Below are 20,706 nucleotides of genomic sequence, written 5' to 3'. Positions count from 1 at the left end.
GATAAAGAATAGAAACTGAGTGGGCGACTCTCTCTCTCTCTCTCTCTCTCTCTCTCTCTCTCTCTCTCTCTCTCTCTCTCTCTCTCTCTCTCTCTCTCTCTCTCTCTCTCAGAGAGAAGGCGGTGGCAGGACAGAGGTCAGAGCGTGGGGCATGTGAGAACTGGGCAGCATCTGGAAATTGTCAGTAAAATCGCCAGGATTTGCTTTGGGAACAGATGTGGGGGTGAAGTCAGGGCTTGAGGCCACAGCCTCAAGAGAGGAAAAGGCAGAAATGAGTGAGGCCAGTGGGAGGGGCAGGATTGGAGGAAGGAGCTGGACTTGCTTTCAGAAAAAACTAAAGGTTTGAGATGTCTGCAGCTCTAAGTGGAAACAGGAGTTAGGAGGAGGGTGAACTCAGGGATTGGGGGATGAGGGCTCTGCTGGAGATTTTAATCTGGGGATCACCAGAAAATAGTGTTTAAAGCTGTGAGACCAAAATATATCATTAAAGGAATAAAGCAGGATAAAGAAAAAGCCCATGGATAGAACTAGGGCTGCCCCTGTATTGAGAGAATGAACCAGTCACAGAGGAGACTAATGGGAGGAAGTCACAACAGGGTGAGACAAGAAGCCCCAAAGTGTGACCCTGGAGGTTCTAACTTCCACACAGGCAATTCTGGGGCTAGTGCAGCCACTATAGCCCACCATTGGTGTGCCCTTCTGTCACTCTTCCCCAATAGTAACTCCTGGTACAGATGAGGGTAGCTATCTTTACAGAGGACTGGGACACAGCAATGGTCAGTTCCTTGATAGTGGGATAAGAACAGGTAGGAGCAGCATTATTATGCTGGCTCTGCTCTCAGGATACTGTCCTCAGGATACACAATGCTAAAGGCAAATTCAGCTCTCTCAGAAGATCAGACTGGGGAGGTAAGACTTCCATGTTTCATGGGGTGAAGAGTACACGGCTTCATGGTCATGAGACCTTTGGAATGAGCTGAGCTGAGTCTTTCATAGGAAAAGATATGAGGGTCAACACCAAGCCAGTATTCTAGAAGAATCACAGATCTGGTGTATGAGGAGAGCACAGGACATGGTGAGTGACCCAGATGGCTTGGAGGTCTTCAAACTTTGAGGTTGCATGGGGTCAGGGAAAAAGAAGTGCAGGACTGACAGTTCAGTGATTCAGGCAAGGCTCTTAAGCTTGAAAGCCATCAGACTTTGGTGGTGATGAAAAGGCAGTGACCATATATGTCAAAATCATAGACATTAACACTGTTGTAAGCATGTGACCTTAAACTGCAATAAAAAACTTAAGAAGGAAATCGAGCCAGCAAGCAGAACTGGATGGGGGAATGAGATCAGCCATAACATTTGCAGTCAGACCTAAGTGCTTTCACCCCTCTCATGCCAGGGTGCAGAGAAGCCAGGGGCAGGAGTCTTAGAGGAGACCCTGGGGGATCTTGTTCCAGGAAGAAGGGTTAGGTTGAAATGCGGGGGGGAGTGTAGGGATGAGAAGAGTCTTTGGAGACACACCCAGGTCATTGGAGGTGAAGGCTCTGCAGTGACACAGATGAAGCCCATGTGATGCTTTTCCTTTTAGCAGGGCCAAGGGGACTGGGATGTGGCTCAGCAGTCAAGCACATGCCTTATACGGTCACCAGAAAGGGCAACAAAGATGAAAATAGGGGTGCGGAGAGATAGCACAGCAGGTAGAGTGTTTTCCTTGCAAATGGCTGACATGGGTTTGGTTCCCGGCATTCCAGATAGTCTCCGGAGCCTGCCAGGAGCGATTTTTGAGTGCAGAGTCAGGAGGAACCCCTGAGCACTGCCAGGTGTGGCCCAAAAACCAAAAAAGAAAAAAGAAAAGAAAATAGGCTGGGCCAAAAGTATACAGACTTCTTCCTCATGCCAGCACAGCCAGAAGGGTAGTGCAGAGGCTAGTACTGCCATGACTCCATGGGTTTGGTCGGGGAAGGTGGAGACACTTCTGATGGTGGCATTAGGTATACACATATTCCACATCATGCCAACTCCTTTTCATCCACCATCCTATTAACCCAACAGACTCACCAGATGGGCCTTATTGTCACCCCCATTTTTCAGATGAGGAAGCTGAGACTCAGAGAGGTTCAGCAACTTGCTCTGGCACACAGCTAATGCGTTAGGGAGCCAAGTTATGCGCCTGCATCTCCCTGACCAGGCCTATGTTTCAGGGTGAGCTAAAGGATTTCAGAATGAGAACAATGAACTAGCTTCCCCAGCACTTCCTATGAGCAGGACACATACTAATGTCTTTACCAGAGCCTTTAGGCCAGGCGTGGAAATGTTCCCCAGCCCCTAGCCTAGTGCTCTGAATTTCTTTTTACGGATGGGAACTTTGATCCTTAGAGCAGATTTCTTATTGGACCAAGCTGATTTGAACCCACATCTCTGTCCTTTCATCTCATCATGGCCTATCCTAGCAGAAGAGACCTTTGTCATCTGCAAACGTTGGGAGCTGAGGTGGGGAGAACAGGCCCAATCTGGAATAGATCCAGGTTCCAGAAGCATCCATACTGGCAGCCTGACACTTTATACCTATGGCCCTTTGCATAGAAATGGTAGATCTGTTGTTGAAGGGCACTTCCTCCTGGGAGCTGTCCAAGGCCACAGTAGGCACAGGCAAGATTGAGCTGGGGATGGGACCTTCTCTCCTTGCCCAGCCTGGCTGCTGGCTAACCTCTGGCCTGAAATGAAAGCTTTCCAATAAGTGCCTTAATGGCCTGCAGCCCAGCTATGTGGTAGGTAGCAGAGGAGGGGGAACCTGAGAACAGGGGCAGAACCTTGCCAACAAATCTCTTAGTGAGCTGCCTTCTCAACTTGCCACCTCTGGTGCACTTGGGAGGGAGATCTTGGACACAAGGAGCCTTGACTGCCCTCAGACTTCAAGGCTGAGGCCAGACCCAAGGAAAGGAGGGTCAGTGACATGAAAAATGCAAGCAGCTCAGGGCAGAGTTCAGAAATCAGATACTCTAGTCTAGGCACTCCTCTTGTGGCCTTGAAGAAGAGAGTGGGAGGTCTTTTTTTCAGGCTTTCCCTAATCATTTCTGTCCTCCCCCATACCAGGTGGCCCAGGGTTAGTAATCTGATTAGAAAGTGTTTCAGAGTGGGATTGGGGAGCTCACAGCACACCACCTATATTCAGAAAATGATGCATTTGACTGGGGTTTCCCTCCTCCCTGCCTTAGGTTCTGTCTGCTCCAGCATCTTCACCCATGAATTGGAACCATGGAGTAGTAGAATCTTGAAAAATCCCTCCAGGCCCTGGGAGAGAGACAAACATAGAATGATCTGTCATATGAGGGATATAAAGAAACATAATGGTGGGGCCGGGCGGTGGCGCTGGAGGTAAGGTGCCTGCCTTACCTGCGCTAGCCTAGGAGACGGACCGCGGTTCGATCCCCCGGCGTCCCATATGGTCCCCCAAGCCAGGAGCGACTTCTGAGCGCATAGCCAGGAGTAACCCCTGAGCGTCACCGGGTGTGGCCCAAAAACCAAAAAAAAAAAAAAAAAAAAGAAACATAATGGTGGAAGAGTGAATCATCTATGGTGGAGGAAAACATTCAACAAGGAGGAGAAGGTGGTGCTGAAAGGTGTAAATTGTTATGTATAAAGCCCTTTTAGCAACAGCACTGCAAACCACATAGGAAAATTTATATTAAAAAGTGCCTCTCATAGAAGCAGTCTGGTGGGTAGGAGGCAAATTGGGGGACAGAACAAGTTATAGGATGGAGGTAAATGGACAATAATGAAGCATTGCAGGTTTGAAATTCAGTCGTGAATAATTTTGTCATTTTATGGTTACTATATAAAAAATAAAATTGGGGGGAGCAGGAGCCTTGCATGTAGCTAACCCAGGCTCGATCCCTGGCATAACATGTGGTCTCTTTTTTTAGGTGGGGGCTCACACCTGGCAGTGCTCAGTACTCCTGGGTCTCTGCTCAGAAATCACTCCTGGTAGGCCCGGGGGACCATATGGAATGCCGGGATTCGAACCACTGTCCTTTTGCATGCAAGGCAAATGCCCTACCTCCATGCTATCTCTCTGGCCCACCATATGGTCTCTTGAACACCACCAGGAGTAACTCCTGAGCACAGAGCTAAGAGTATCCCCTGAGCATTGCTGGCTGTGTCCCTCCACAAAAAAAAATAATATCCATAATCTGTGCCCTTCAGTTTCTAGAGCAGGAATGGAAACAAAATTTCTGTGAATTTGTTTGCTTTCTTCATATAACTTTTTCATGTTTAAAAAAATGATAATAAATGTCTGTTTATAATCATCCATAAGTAGGAGAAAATTTTAAAGCACCAAAGTCTCTTAAAAATAATCACTGAAACATGCCCTGCCAGACAGGTTCATACATTTGGCATAAAAGTAACAAACTCTTATGCCTTTTAGAAAAAAATATTTTTTAAATGTAACAGATCATGTCTGTGTTACCCATTCAGTTCTACCCCACGTTTGACCCACCTTTAAATGTGTGTATACTGTATGTATTACCATACACAATATTTTTCAGCACAAAACTTGTGAATTCGGCTTATAATTAGGTCATATAGGTTAATTGATTTGGTACACACCGAATCAAATGCATGTAGTCTCCGTTCGTCTTCTGCTGACTGCTAGAGAAGGCAGGGTACTTCAGCTCAGTCCACAAGTCGAGGCTGAGCTGAAGAGTTAGGCAGCTGAACTGAACTGGATGCCATTGAACTAGTTAACCCACAATATTCTGCGCTTTGTATGAGACCATCAGCAATGATGATACCTGCGAACTCAGTGATGATGACAATGTCTGTGATGATTCCCTTTCATCAAATACAGCTGAAGCTCTATTTGGACATACAGAAAATCCAATCTTGAAGGATTTTAACCTTTGTGATTTAGTTTGATTACCTGTTGGGCTACAGTTTTCCGGACTTTATTTAAAGTTTAAAGTTATCGTTACTAGTTTATGGTTTTTCTTTAGCAATAAATATTGAAAAACATTTAACCTACTGATTTCTCAATTATTGTAATTGTTTTGGGTATATACTTTTATTTTTGAAATTTACCAGTGGCTTCTGCATTTTCCACCTTGGCTTATACTTGAGTCACTAAGTTTCCCCGTTTTTAGGGTAAAATTAAGGGTGGTCAGCTTATACTCCAATTGGCTTATACTTGAGTATTACAGTACAGTATGTGTATATACAGTACTATAGGCAATAAATATTGCCTGAATAAATATTAATAATTTTTTTTGTGATTTGGGAGGTCAGTCTCAGTGGTACTCAGAATTTACTCCTGGCTCTGTGCTCAGGGGTTATTCCTGGTAGTGCTCAAGGGGCCCTATGTGGTGCCAGGGATTGGCCTAGGGTTAGCTGCATACAAGGCAATAAATAAATAAACCTAAACCTAACCCTTAAATAAAATAAGGATGCAGAGTTAAAAAGAAAAAAACTGGTACATTTGTAAAGATTATGTAGTTCAAATGCCTGTTCTGCCTCCCCACAGTACCCCCAGAAAGTGGCAAGCCTCCTACTGGCACTGGAGGTTGACTTACTAACCAGTATCTGGAGGATCTGGATTCTGAATGAGCCTTGAAAAATTGGTGGCACTCGAGTCTCTTCAAATTGTTCCTTGACCACCCTTGGCCTCAGAGTCTACCCAAGCATTTAGAGGATCGCTAGAAAATGATGTGTGTGTGTGTGTGTGTGTGTGTGTGTGTTGCATGAGTGAGCATGTGTGTCTGCATGGGTTGGGGTGGTTCACATCTTCCACCATCTGTCCTTCAGGAGGCCTCAGTGGAGCCACAATCATCGACTCCCTGGATACACTCTACCTCATGGAGCTGAAAGAGGAGTTCCAGGAGGCCAAAGCCTGGGTTGAAGAGAGCTTCCACCTGAATGTGGTAAGTCCAAGGCCCTCAAATTCTTGGTGCCATAATGAACCGAAAGGTCAGGGGTCACTTCCCTCTGATGTGTCTGAGACCAGAGGTGCGGGAGCTCAACAGAGCAGACTCCAAGTCCCAGGCTTCACACTATGCTGAGTCCCCTCCCCAAAGAAACACTCGAAGGGAAGGACAGCTGTACTCTGGCTGTACCTGAGTCTGTGCCAGCCTGTTTTCCTCCCCTGTATGTCAGGGAACCACAGCCAGTCACCTTCCCTTTGGACACCTGGCACTTGTTCACCCAAGAAGCCCCTTTAGGGTTGAATCACCCAGAAGGGCAGCAGCTTCAGAGGGAGTAAAGGTATAGTGGGGAAAAGTAGCTGCTGGCTCCACACTGCTTTGGACAGAAGCTACACCAGGAGAGAGGATGAGGGCACCTAGTCAGTTAGAGGCCCAGGACCAGGTGTAGACTCTCTTGTTTGCAGCCTTAAGGGTGTCCTGGGGCCTTGGGGAAGAAGAAACGTACCTGCAGGGTGGGGAAGCCTAAGAGGAGAGTAACAGGCACCTCTAGGGATCCCTGCTCACCAGGGAGAGCCTGTTTAGATGGATTTGGGAACCAGAAGTGGAAAAAAATTAGAGAGAATGGAGGGGACATCAAAACAGATTCCTCTGCTTCTCTGACCCCTGGCTCTGGGGTGGCAGTGAGCACCCTCAGGCTAAGAAAGTGGGTTGGATAGTACTTTGTCAAGGGCAAATTCTCCCCAAGGGATGAGCCTTGTTGTCACTAATAATAAAAGCCTGTGCTGTGGGAAAGGCCAGCAGGAGAGGTAATTGCAGGCACCTTCCTGAAGGCTAGAGCCGCACGTGGCTGGCGCGTGGCAGTCTCACCCACGCAGCTCTGCTCTCAGATCCACCCAGATCTAGATTACTAAAGAAAGTCAGAGAAAGGCAAATACTCTTGTATGAAAAAAACCGACAAAGTGGGGCAGGTCGAGTTTCCACCCAGATCTGCTCCTTGACCAGGTCCCCTAGCATCTTGGTTTGCAGTTCATGCTTCTAAAAGAAAACAATGATCAAGGCAGGTGCACTCGTGCCTGAGAGCCAGGGAGCTGGGCCTGGAAAGCTGCCAACCACCTCCACCCTCTGCTGGCACCTCCCTCTGAACCTCTGCCTAGCCCTGTTTGCCCACAGCCTCCATAGAGAGGTGTGGGCTCCTGCCACCCACTCCATGGAGTACCCTTGAAATCCTGCTAAGCCAGGGGACTCCCTTCAGAAGGCAGTGGGCAGATATGTGTTGAACTAACTGGAAGCCAAACCCACCTTTCTCAGGCAGCCAGCTATTCCTATGCAGGTTCTCCAGCACCTTGGAGAATAGCCAGGCCTCACTTTGCTCAAAGCCTCTAGCAAGGGCAGGGAAGGAAGGAAGCCAGCCCTGTGTTGATTTGGAAGCTGTTAATGTGTGAAGCAGTTGCCTGCCCCTGCGGGGTACATGTCATCCTGTACTTCTGATGCAGGAGCCCATTACTCAGTAGCCCTGTGAGTCTGCTGTAACCGGGTCTGATGGGTGTGTGTGCAGGGGGCATGATTGCTGCTCTCCCCTTCCTTCTGCCCCACAGAGTGGAGAAGCCTCTTTGTTTGAGGTGAACATCCGGTATGTTGGAGGTCTCCTCTCAGCCTTCTACCTGACAGGAGAAGAGGTAAGTAGACTTCTGACAGAGGGACTAGTCAGCCTAGAAGGAGTTCTAGATCCTCACATCCCTTGTTTCATTGTTGAGGGAGCAGGCATTGAAGATTTGCCCAGGTTCCCATGTCCCCACAGGGCTTGGTAGTCCCTTGCTCATTTCTATTACTCTTTACTTCCTTTAGCTGGGTGAGACAAAACAGCTCTTAACAGTCTCAAGGGGGCAATGACAGAGCCTGCTCGACCTTCACACAGCCCCTACAGCCCCTGGAATTGTGGGGCCTGGCAGAGACAGGTTTGGAGTGCGCTGGACTGGTTCATGCAGGTCTTTTTGTTCTATAGCTATGTGGAGTGAAGACAATTCTTTTTTTTTTTTTATTTTTTTTTATTTTCTGTCTCCAGGGCCCTTTGACTGTGGCCTTCTCCACAGCCACCCCCATGACCTCACCTCCTGGCTCTGGATCTCAAGGCAGTCACAGGGGCCATAGAACAGCCTCTTCTGGTCACATGTGTAAGCTGAGATCCAGGTGGACTAGGCCCATTTCCAGGAGTTAGCCCAGAGGGCAGAGCCCTGGGCCTGGATTTCATACTCATTCTCCCCCTGCTTGTGGCCTCCATCCAATCCCTTCTCCCAGCACCCTCCTCCACTCCACCTTGCTTCCTTCCTGCTGACACAGCAATGTTCCAGCAGCCCCTTGGATCAAAGAGCTCTTATGTAGTAGGACAGAAGAAAAGGGCTTGACCCCAGTCCTGACCTGCTCCAAAGCTCTTATCCTCTGCATTACAAAGTTTTGAGACCACTAAGGCCTATATAATCACGATGTTTTCATCCCCTATCTCCACCCCTGGAAGCACAGCACAAGTGGCTATATCTCCAAGAAATCTGTCATCACCCATGTGTGTTCCCTCTTACCAACAGAACACTGTCCCTACTGTACTACCCAAAATAAGAGATAGCAAGGGCCAGCTAGTGCCGGCAGGAGTGGTCAGAGTTTGGAGGAAGACAGGGTCTGTCAGAGATGTCCTTCAGGAAAAGGCAGCCAGACAGGTAGCTAGCCTCTCAGCACTGGGTTCAGGTGCCATGGCACCTCTGTGCCTCTGTGCCCAGCTACCCAGGGGGTCAATTAAGCTATCAGGAGCCTCAGATGTGAGCCTTGGACTCTTGCTAAATCAATGACTTCTGGGTTAAGGTGGAAGTTTTGGAGCCTAGAATCCAAACAAGCTCCACAGAGATTTGGCCATAGCAGGCCTCAGTGCCTACCTCTGGGATACTGTCACCTTTTCTGGCGCCTCACTGCCAGACTTCTTGCCTTCCTTTCCCCCCTCCTCCTTGTTGGCAGAAACCACTCTCATTGAGCCCTGGGCTTCTAATTCACACCCTGAGTTGCTTCCAGACTTCCTCCTTCACTGCTTTGTGAATCTTTAAATCTTAGATGGCCCCTGTTTGTATGAGGAAGAGACCCTAAGAAGAGTTTGTTTAGGGCTGGAGTAATAATAAGATAGCAGGTGCACTCAGCCAACTTGGGTTCGATCCCTGACATTCCATATGTAATCCCAAACCACCAAGAATGATTCCTGAGTGCAGAGCCAGGAGTAACCAATGAGCTGACAGCTCATCTTGTAAAGAGAAACATTTCTCAGGTTTGTCTTTATTAAAAAATAGCACAGAAAATAAAGATAAGTGAAAAGAAAATAAAAGCCATGTATGAACCTCCTTCCTAGGAGACCATTATTCCTGATTCACTATGTTTCCCACCCGTCCTCTTTCCTCACACATCCATGTGTATATAATTCTCTCAAGAGTTGAGTATTTCCTGTGCTGAAATATTTTCTCTCGGCAGATTAGAAATCCTTTCTGTGCTATTAAATATTCTACTACAACTGCATTTCATGGCCACATGGTATTCCATTGCACAGATAAACCATAATTTAACTACTTTCCTGTTGCTTGATATTTAAGGCATTTCCATTTTTTTTACTCTTCTATAAAATGTGAAATTAAATAGCTATAAAGCTAGATCTTTACAGCATCTTTGATGATTTCCTCAAAGGAAATCAACTTCCTCAGAGTTTCTAGCAGTGTTCAGGACTTACTCCTAGCTGTGTGCTCAGAGATCATTCCTGGCAGGGCTTGGAGGATCATTTTAAGGTGCTGGAAATCAAATCTGGCTTAGCCACATGTTAGGTAAGTGTTTTAACACTGTATTATCTCTCCAACCCAACCAAGTCCTTTTGAATGAAACCAAGGATCAGTATCAGGGTGGAGGTCCTGAAGCCAGGAACCTTTTGAGAGCTCCCAGGCTATCTTGTATGATTGGGGGAAAGTCTTCTTCTCCATTCATTCCTACATATAAAATGGGCACAAAGGCAGACTTGAGACTGGAGAAGGAGCAGGGCCCTTCCCCAGGGCTGTTGCAGGCTAGGCTTTCTTCCCCAGGGAAGCGATGGCCTTCTGGGTACAGATACTATGAGCCTTGGTCCAAGGACCAGAGCCAGGGTTACTCCAGTGTTCGTTCACTGCATTTAGATGTATTTCTTCTTTTAGCCTGGCCTTCCTGGGCATGGTGTAAGTATACAATGGCCACAAGTGACCACTGTCCTTCTGATGGCTTTTTCCTTCTGCTTCCCAACAGTTACCGTCATCTCAGACTCATCATTGTCCTAGCACTGTCATAAATGCTTCACTATTGTTCCTCCCACAATCCTCTGAGCAAGAAAATTGCAGGTCTCCCAGCACTGTTAGGAGTTATCCCTGAGTTCAGAGCCAGGAGTTACTCCTGAACATAGTAGATTGTGACCAAAAATAACAACAATAACTACAGCTGAGAGAGGCAGTCCTCTCCTAACACCCCAGAGCTGGCTGGTGAGGAGGTAGAATCAGACTGGACCCTGAAATACAATGAGAGAGTTCATCCTACCCAACCCCATCAACCCAGACTCATTTCCCCTTTCCTTCCTGTGTAGGTATTCCGGGTCAAGGCCATCAAGCTCGGAGAGAAACTCCTTCCAGCCTTCAACACCCCCACAGGCATCCCCAAAGGTGTTGTGAACTTCAAAAGGTAGGGCACCTGGGGTCGGAGCAATAGCACAAGGGGTAAGGTGTCTGCCTTGCCCGCGCTAGCCGAGGACAGACCGTAGTTCAGTCTCCGGCGTTCCATAGGGTCCCCCAAGCCAGGAGGTGATTTCTGAGTGCATAGCCAGGAGTAAAAGAAAAGAAAAGGTAAGGCACCTCTGGGTCCCTTTGTGGCTTCTGCATGGAAACTGAAGTACAGGAAAATGGTAATACACGCCCTGGGAATCAGCAAAACAGTAGTTCTTTTCCTGTGTGCCCCTAAGCTGACATTTGTCACCAAATAAGATAGAGACCAAAGTTCTTTCTCCTTAATAATCTCTCACCAATGCCTGGACTCAGGGCTTGCCTGTGCCCCCTCAGTTGTCATACCCAACTCTCTAGCCATAGTCTGCTGATCATCATCTCCCCAGAACCCAGCAGGACTGGATCTCAGGAGCCCCTGGTGGCTCCTGGGAATATCAAGCCCACAGAGACACAGGCTCTGAGTTTAGGCCCTAGCTGGCTTACCTAAGCCAATCAAGACTATTCCAGGACACAATCCCAACACTTGCTGCTGTTTTTCTTTTTTGGCTTTTGGGCCACACCTGGCAATGATCAGGATTACTTCTGGCACTGTGCTCAAAAGTCATTCTTGTCAGGCTAAGGGGACCATTTGGGATGCTGGAAATTGAACCCATGTTGGCTGTGTGCAAGGCAAATGCCCTAGCCGCTGTGCCTTTACTCTGGCCCCTTCCAGCTGTTTTTAACACAGACATTCATCAGAACTTTTCCCCTCCACAAAAAATAATGAATCCTCATTGTAGAAAATGGGGGTCATATAGAAACTGCTGGAAGGTACTGAAAAACTGCCGTGTGATTCTAATAGAGAACCCCCTGGGAATATTTCTTTCTGCTGGCTCTCTGCTCATACACTGATTTTTATTGGCCCTTCCATCATGACACCCTCCTCATCGGTCGTTTCATTCACTGTGTGAGTTCAGGCCATCTAGACCTCACTCTGTCACTGGATGACTGACTGCCAGCATGGAAGGGATCTCGGGTAACATGTTGGAGTGGGGTAAGCCAAGACTGCAGCTGGGCCCAGCTCTAGAGCTTTCCAAAGCTCCCTGACCTCTTGTACCTCCACTACTTCCCTCTTCTGGAGGGCGGGAGTGTATCCACTCATTTTCCAGAAGTGCCAGCTGAGACCCAAAGAAGGGAAGTAATGGGACCCGAGTCAGGAGGAACCCAGGAAGCTTGAAGGCCCATTAAGAAACATAAATCTTGATTAATCTTGCCTCAGCTTGCTGCTCAGAGACCAGCTCAGAGGCTGTCTTGGCCATCAAGCCAAACATATCTGCTTCTCCAGTCTCCACATAATTTGCTTCCAGAGTTTGCTTTTTCTTTTTTCCTCTTAAAACCTAGCTTTTTATTTATTTGTTTTAAATTTAGTCACAGTGTAACAACAAAGTTATTCATGATCGGATTTTAGGCATACAAGAGGCACTTTAAAAATTTTTTTTATTTAAACACCATAGTTACAAGGTTGTTCGTAATACAGGTTTTATTTCCACAGATAGTTGTTCATGATTGAGTTACAGTCTTACATAACCTTCATCAGTGCACATTTCCTGCTACTGTCAACAATGTCAACAGTTTACCTCTGACCCAAGAGGCACTTTTTAATATATATATGACAGAAGGGGGGAGGGGGAGAGAGGGGGGGAGAGAAGAGAGAGAGAGAGGAGAGAGAGAGAGAGAGAGAGAGAGAGAGAGAGAGAGAGAGAGAGAGAGAGAGAGAAGTTAAATGGCTCCCCAGGGGCAGGCAGGGGTGGATAAGGGAAACTGGGGACATTAGTGGTGGGAAATGGTCAAGGGTAAAGGGTGGTGCATATTCTAAGACTGAAACTCAATCATGAAAACACAATCATGTAATCATGGTGTTTAAATAAAAGGAAAAATATATGTAGGTTTTTGCACTGTGGTCTATAGTACTGTTGCTGATAGGATTTCATATATAAATAATACTTTTATCACCTTTCATCATAGACATTGCCCCCCCCATCCAATCCCCCAGTCTGTTCAGGTGGCATGTTTCATACTGAATATCAGTTTTCATATTCTTTGTTTTCATTGTCTTGGGTATGTGTTATCCCACCATTGTGTTTCTTTATATCCTGCGTGTGAGAGATCATTCTGTGTCAGTCTCTCTCCCTCCGAGTAACTTCATTCAGCATAATACAAGTGAAGTTTCCTCCATGTAGCAGTAAATTGCATGACTTTATCTTTTCTTATGGCTGATTAATATTCCATTGTGCATAGTCCATATATGTGGATAGTCTCTTCAGTCATCTATTCTCGGGTACTTGGATTGTTTCCAGATTTGGGCTATTGTGGTTAGTGTTATAAGGTAGATAGAGGTGGGAGTCTTGGGGTATATTTCCAATAAGTGCTTCCACACTTTCCTTTTCTCACTCCCCACTGGCTTGGAAGCCTCTTGAGGGCTGTTCTGGCATGTGTGGTTCCTCCTCTGACATTCGTGCTAAGATTGGGTCACTGTGCGGCACAGGGTCACACACTGCACCCAGAGCAAGGTGCACAGCCTCACCTGGCCCCCTACAGTCTTACTTTTCAGGGACTTGATCATTCTGTGCCTGTTTTTCTAGAGGAGATTCAAAAAAAGGATAGAACCTTAGAGCTATTGGTAAAGGGATTGATGGAGTACTCTCCCACCAGCACTTTCCAAGCCTCCTCAGTCAGAAAGGAGCTTTGTTGCTCTGCTGGAAGGTTTGTGGCTCTCCACTTTAGCCCCAGGAGCTTCTTGAGGCCTCCTCCACCCTTAAGCAAGGGAGGGGAGGATAGGGGGAGTTTGTCTGTGTTCCCAATCCTTGAGTTTCTGCTTATCCCAGGGCTCTCAAACTCATAGAAGCTCCAGCCACTGCCTTGAAAGGGAGGAGGAGGCTGGAAGGAGTCCTGAGTCTGCAGCCAGTGCCTATACCTCCTTCTGCACCCTGGGGCCTCCTTTGCTTTCTCTCGATTCTCAGGCCTTGCAAAGAAGACTGACCTGCATGGCTCTTTACCTCATGTGCCCTGCAATTGGGAAATCTTCCTTGGGTGACCTAACAGGATCTCAGGGATGACAGAATCCTGTTCTCAGTGCCAAGGGTAACTCTGTAGAACCAGGCATTATGATCTGTACTTGCATTCCTTTGCACAATCCAAGTATGCCCGGAAGATGTCGGCCAGCTGTCAGGGAGCAGAGATAAAAACATGCTAGCTCGCCCTCCTAGGTCCAGCCTCTGGGGCTTCATGACTTGGACATGACCTGCTCTCTGTGCCAGGGGCTTCCGGGACCCCCAAGCCCTGCCAAGCACTGTTCTGAATGTCTGACTTACCTATATCCCTCTGAGCTCAGATCAAAACATGAATCCTGATGTTTCTGATTAAGAAAGTCCATTTATTTTTAGGTGATTTGAATGCTGCCAGTGCTGTATACATATGTATGTATATGCGTATTTCCTGGCAACTGCACTCTTTCATTTTCTGGGTAAGAGCATCTCTTGCTAAAAATGTTTCCCTGTTCCTACAGAGAGAACATCAAGGATTCCTGGGCCTATTCTTTAGCAGATATGTAGGTGGGCACTGAGGGCCACACTGTGGCCCTGCTCCTAGAAAAGCCATCTGTGGGCAAGGCTGAGGCATGACCCAGGAGGAAGCAGGGAGCTGAGTCCTGCTACAGAACAGAGGGGAGGCTCCCTAGTCAGTATGACTATGCTTCCTCTCCCAGTGGGAGGTGTGCCCCTGTGGGCAGGCCCTGGGGGGGTCAGAGATGGGAACAGTCAGTACCTGGAATCCTCAGGGGCTGCCTGACTTCCTAGCATAAAGGGAGTGTCTGGTGCCAGTGCCAGAACCTTTGCCCCCACCTCCGCCTCACATACAAACATACACATACACACACATATAAACACAAACATGCTCACTACTCCCATGTCTCATAATAAGATCAGACATGCATGATCACCTGTGTCACACTCACCTTATGTGTGCTCCTGTCACACACACACATACATACACACACAGAGTTTACACATTGCTATTACTACAAAGAACCCCTTCTAGGGCGTGCTGCAGCAATGTGATATGCGTTCTCTCCCATCAGCCTCATGGACCCTTCTTACCAGTAAAGAAACAGTGTAAGAGGGACCAGATTGATAGCACGGTGGGTAGGGTATTTGCCTTGTACACAGCCAAACCAGATTCCATCCCTGGCACCCATAAGGCCCCCTGAACCTGCCAGGAGTGATTTCTGAGCACAGAGCCAGAAGTAACTCCTGAACACCACTGGGTATGGCCCAAAAACAAAAAGGAAAAAGAAACAGACTCAGAGAGGTAAATCAACTTACCTAAGATCACAACACAGCCACACATTTAAAATTAAATGCCAAAGCCAGAGCAATTAGTACAGAGAATAGAGTACTTGCCTTGCATGCAACTGACCCTGGTTCAATTCCCAATACCCCATATGGTCCCCTGATCACCACCAGAAGCAGTCCCTAAATGCAAAGCCAGGAGTAAGCATTGAGCAAATGCTGGCTGTGGATCCCACCCCAAAAAAATTAGACTACAAATCTCTGCGGCCCCAAAGTTAACAATTATTCCATCTGTGTATTCCATCTGTGTAAGTGCACATAGAAATACACACACACACACACACACACACACACACACACACAAACACACTCTTTTTCACCCAGAGAGGCACTGTGGAGCATGGTCCCATACCACAATGCACAAGGAGCTCATCAACACTCTCTCTCTCTCTCTGTCTCTCTGTCTCTGTCTCTCTCTCTCTCTCCTCTCTCTCTCTCTCTCTCTCTCTCTCTCTCTCTCTCTCTCTCTCCTCTCTCTCCTCTCTCTCTCTCTCTCTCTCTTTCTTTCTTTCTTTCTTTCACCCAGAGAGGCACTGTGGAGCAGTCTTTCCTGCCAGGGAGAGCTCAGGCTCATTTGCAGGTTTAAAAAGCTGGATGAGGGAGTATGGGGGAGCAAAGCTTCTATTCACCCACTCACAGCCTAAATAACTACAGCAAAAGAACTCAGGGCCCAAGACACTGAGAATTTGAACTCAACTTTACCAGCTCTTTTACTTACTGTGTGGCCTTGGATAATTGTCTCCCTTTCTCTGACCTACCTAAGCTCACCTGTGAAATATGGTCACTGCATCTACTTGAATATACTAGAAATACTAGAATATGAAGGTAAAATAAGATGCCATTATTATTTGGTACACATGGAGAACCTAGTAGCTCTAACCCATGGAAGAAATTTGTATGTGTATTGTTAGTTAATGAAAAACCAATAGTAACCTCATGATAGCATCATCTCACAGTTACTCTATAACTCCACACTGGCTTTAGTGAGTTGAGGAAACTGGTCTAGAGAAATGATCCAAACTGCCTGAAGATAGAAACTGGGGGTGCCAGTTGTGGAAGGCAGGTTGCATAAAGGGAAGTCCCACCTCAATTCGCTGCTGCTGCGGCCTGTAACTGGTCCCGTGGTTCCCATGCCCACACTTCTGTGGGAATTTACTATGGAGAGCCCACGTTGGAGGTGAGTTACAGAGGACAAGAGAGAGAAGCAAGCATGTGGGGTAAAGACTGGCGGAGATGTCAACATTTTCCACCTTGACTCTCAGGGTAGGAAAGCAGCCAGTATTTAGGACACCTCTATGAGTACCTGATGCCCATGGAAACTTCTTGAAGAGAAGTCCCACTTAGCCTGGCAGGAAAGTATTAGGGCAGAACAGATCCCTTATCTCAACGGCAGAAGTAAAGGCAGGGTGGGAGCTTCAGGCAGGTGCCCTTTGAGGCTGGCAGGTATCACCCCACCTGCCAGCTCTGACCTTCCCTTCCATGGCCTCTTCCCCCTCAGAGCCTCCATTCTCCTGTGCACCAGCATTTAGACTGTTGATACTTTGCTAGTGGACTTTCAGCAAAATGCAGAAACAGGTACACAAGAACAAAATGTCTTGTTCCAGACTTCTCAGCAGACAACTTCTACACTAAGACCCCTAGTTATCAGTTCAGGTTGGGAGTTGAGGGGGGTTCTAGTGACATTCCTGGGAAAGCAAAGTCCTTACTAATTATTATTTAATTAGAGGAGAAGGAGGTGATCCCACAGCAGTCAGAGAAAATTCTGGTATCAGACTGATTTGGTTCCAGCAGCTTTCTTACTGTATCATCTTGGCTGGGCTGGTGAATGCTTCCCAATGCTTGTTGTCCACATTTGTAGAAAGAGTCGAGGACAGAAAGAACAGAGCCCCTGCCTCTGTGTATTTCCCTTCTAGGAAGTACCCAGCCAGGAGTGGGGATTTGCCTGTGGCTGGTATTTTCTATTAGACCTTATCTAAACTGGAGGATGGCTGGACAAATGGGCTTGGATGGCAGATAGGGGAATCTTTACTCAGAACCTCTGCTGCTTTTATTCCTAACCTCACCTTCCTGGGGTTGTGGGTCCAACAAGTGCTGACCAGCTGGGGTTCATGAAATTCCAGGTGCATTTTTTTGTTTGTTTGTTTTCGGGCCACACCTGGTGGTGCTCAGAGGTTACCCCTGGATCTGCACTCAGGAATCCTGATGGGTTTGGGGGACCATATGGGATATTGGTAATCAAACCTGAGTCAACCTACATACAAGGCAAACACCCTACCCACTGTACTATCACTCCCAGGTACAATTTCATTGCATGTCTTTGGGCATCATTGACAAAATAAGGAGGGAACAGGACCCCCCTTGTGTAGACCCCAGCCTCAACACCCACCACCACTAGGCACCATCACAGGTGAACCATGGAGTGGCTGCAGTCAGAAGGTTAAACTAAAGCATCTTAATGTAGTAAGATTTTTTTATGTGCGGTCCCTGGGAATATTCTCAATATCTCCTGTAAATATAGCATCAGGCATGTGCTATTTGAGGCCATCAAGGCAACTTTGCTACTGACCTCAAGCCCACAAGGTCCAGGGGTGATAGAAACAAAGAATATTGCAAGTCAGGCAGGCCTGGGTTCAGGCAGAGGTCAACGAATCATTTTATCTCACCAACTCAGTGTCCTTATCTGCAGATCAAGGCTACAGAGTTTCAATCCCCGGATTGTGTGGTGACAGCTAATACAGTGACTGTCACATCCAGGGCATCCCCCACCCCTTTAGCCGCCACTGCTACTCTCAGCAGAGGGCCAGCAGCCGGCAGACGGGACAATGGCAGCTGCTTCTGTCTTTCAGTGGCTCCAACAGGAGCTGGGGCTGGGCCATGCTGGGAAGCAGCAGTATCCTGGCCGAATTCGGATCCCTCCACTTGGAATTCTTACACCTCACTGAGCTTTCTGGCAACCCGATCTTCGCTGAAAAGGCAAGTCTTCCAACAGGCTCGTCCCAACATATTCCCCAAACCCCACCTGCTATGGAGAGGGTAGCTATGTGCCCAGGTTAGCTGTGGGTGGGCAAAATCAGGGCTTTCAACAGGGAACAAAGTCTCTGGGAAAGAGCATAGCTGCCTCTGATGTCAGGAGACAGGGAAGCAGGGTGCAGGGAGTAGCCAGGATTCTGGAGGGCAGCAAAAGGCATAGCCACCCTTAGATGGACTCCCTGGTACCTGTCCACTTGGTAGCGAACACATCAAGTAGGAAACCTGTAGAAATACCAACAGGAATCCAAAGAAAACTATCCACTTCCCAGAGGGTCTTATTATTCTGATGTCTCCCACGACCCTGGCTACTTCCCCAGCCTCCTATTTGCATTTCCTTAACCCAGCTCCCCTAGGAAAACTAGCCAGCTAGGAAAGAGTGGGACAGGAGCTGCCCAGTCCCAGACTGTTCTCAAGACTCCAGCTCCACCTCCTGCTCCCAGTGTGTGCTGAGCCCATTTGAATCACTCTGCTTTTGGGGTTCAAGTGGGGGAGTCTCTTTACTGGCAATCGGGTGTGTCAGGAACCACTCCCAGAAATACTCAGACAACCAAGCTGAACATTCAGTGCTTGGGTCTCCCTAAGTGTGGTGCTGCTTGGGCCCTATAGAGCAAGGACCCCAACTCTCTATGCTGCGGCCAGGGAGACATGTGGTCTTGGGGATCAAACTAGAATCGGGTGCATGTAAGTCACATGCCCTCACCCTGCACTGTGAATCTTTGTTCCTCACAGTACTACTAGGTGGTGGTCTTTCTGTTAGCCCCATTATACAGGAGAGAAAACTAAGACTTAGGCTACCAGTGGTGCTCAAACTTTTTAAACAGAAGGCCAGTTCACTGTCCCTCAGACTTTTGGAGGGCTGGACTATAGTAAAAACAAAAACTATGAACAAATTCCTATGCACACTGTATATATCTTATTTTGAAGTAAAGAGAAACAAAATGGGAACAAATACAACATGTGGCCCGCAGGCCATAGTTTGAGGACCTCTTGCACTTACGGGTCATCAGCTGAGCCTAGATTCTAGCCAGAACTTTAGCTCTGAAGTTCAAGCTCTCCCAAGTTTAGGTAAGTCCAGCAAAATGGCATCAGACTTTCCCTCTGGACTCCACCATCTCTGTCTCCCTCTCTGCATTTATGTTCTTCAGCTATTTTCATCCCCACTCCTGCCTCCCACAGAGGCGATTATTGGCAGTCAACAAATTGACCCAAATTCTAAAAGCACCCGCACCCTCCGGGGGAGCTCATTTAGCCTGCTTCACTGGCCGCCATCAGGACAGCTGAGAATAACTCAGGTACAAGCACATTCCTGTCCCCCATAATGGACTCTGTTAACATAAACAGAGATGAAATCTGATGTGGCAAAGCATGTGCCATCCCCTGAAAGAAAGATCTGGCAGCTCAAAGGCAGCTCTCTGCTCCTTGTCTTTTGGATAAATCTATGCACAAGGTACAGTTGTGTCTCAGCTCCTGAAGGTCTTTCCATCACAGGATTTTGTAGGGAGAGGATTTTATGTTCTGTCAGAAAGCACAGCCTCCAGTAGATAATGCTTCCTGAATCCTCCTTCTCGAACTCTGAAGCCCTGGAGGTTGCAAGTGCAGCTTTTTTTATTTTCTGCTCCAAGTAAGTTGGGCAGCCTCTACACACGTGACCCACAGGGGGATCTAGGAGCTTCTCCACGCAGTCACACTAGCTGGACTTGCCTCTTGCCTTGGCCACTGCCCCACCAGCTGACCACAGGTAAATCTCACTGAGATAAAGGATTCTTGTCAGTTAAGCTGAGGTAATACCACGTTGATTGTTGTCAGGGGTGGAGTATCTCTGCCAGGTCTGGCTCAGGGGAGCTGAGAGATATAACAGCCCTCACAGTGGTGATACTCAGAGTTGTTATCTTGTGACAAGTACTTGACCCTGGTGGGGCTGAAGAGCCCAACTTTCCCTATGGGCTGGCTCCTACAGAGTGGGATTATTATTGTTATTCAGAGGACAAAGATGAAATTGCCAGTATTCAACTTTTCCTATTGATTAAAAAAAGGCAATTCTGCAGAGCACTTGCAGATGAGTTCTGATATCTTTATGAGCTCTCCTGCCCCTAAAAAGTCCTATCCCTCAAACTGCCATGTGATGAGAAAGGGGGTAATGAGAATGGACATGTACCCCACCCCCACAAAGCAGTCAGAACTGAGGTGGTAGGTGACCCTCCCCAGAGATGACAGACTGGCACACACAAACACAGATATACATATACACACAAACAAACACACATACACACACACACACATACACATACACATGGCCTTCATCACTCCTCCACCTGTTTGCTTGTGTGCACATAAGGCAGGGTTAACTGGCTTTATTAGGAATGCAAAATGACCCTGCGTCCCTTTCTTGGCAGGTCAGGAATATCCGAAAGGTCCTCAGGAAGATTGACAAGCCCTTTGGCCTCTACCCCAACTTCCTGAGCCCAGTGAGCGGAAACTGGATGCAGCGTGAGTATGAAAGCCACTGACCCACTCTAGCCAGGAGAAGTGGGGTGGCCAGGCTCTCAGTGCCCTGAAGACCCACCAGGAAAGCTAATGGGGGAAGTTTTGTGATTGTTGTCATTCTGTCTTACCCACATGACAGCT

The 20,706-nt window shown here is 47.5% G+C and overlaps 1 protein-coding gene across 1 annotated transcript in view; it reads left to right on the top strand.

The window, feature by feature from the left end:
• MAN1C1 (mannosidase alpha class 1C member 1) overlaps positions 1-20,706 on the top strand; it is a 163,338-nt gene that overhangs the window by 124,003 nt on the left and 18,629 nt on the right. The window contains exons 3-7 of the mRNA XM_049774753.1: positions 5,794-5,909; positions 7,505-7,585; positions 10,534-10,628; positions 17,898-18,024; positions 20,475-20,568. Of these exons, the coding sequence (XP_049630710.1) occupies positions 5,794-5,909; positions 7,505-7,585; positions 10,534-10,628; positions 17,898-18,024; positions 20,475-20,568 (513 nt within the window). The remainder of the gene's footprint in view (positions 1-5,793; positions 5,910-7,504; positions 7,586-10,533; positions 10,629-17,897; positions 18,025-20,474; positions 20,569-20,706) is intronic.

Source organism: Suncus etruscus, chromosome 6 (assembly GCF_024139225.1).
Source record: "Suncus etruscus isolate mSunEtr1 chromosome 6, mSunEtr1.pri.cur, whole genome shotgun sequence".
In the NCBI taxonomy this organism is placed as follows: domain Eukaryota; kingdom Metazoa; phylum Chordata; class Mammalia; order Eulipotyphla; family Soricidae; genus Suncus; species Suncus etruscus.
The sequence above is the reverse complement of the archived record's forward strand: the minus strand, read 5'-3'. Positions and strand labels throughout refer to the sequence as shown.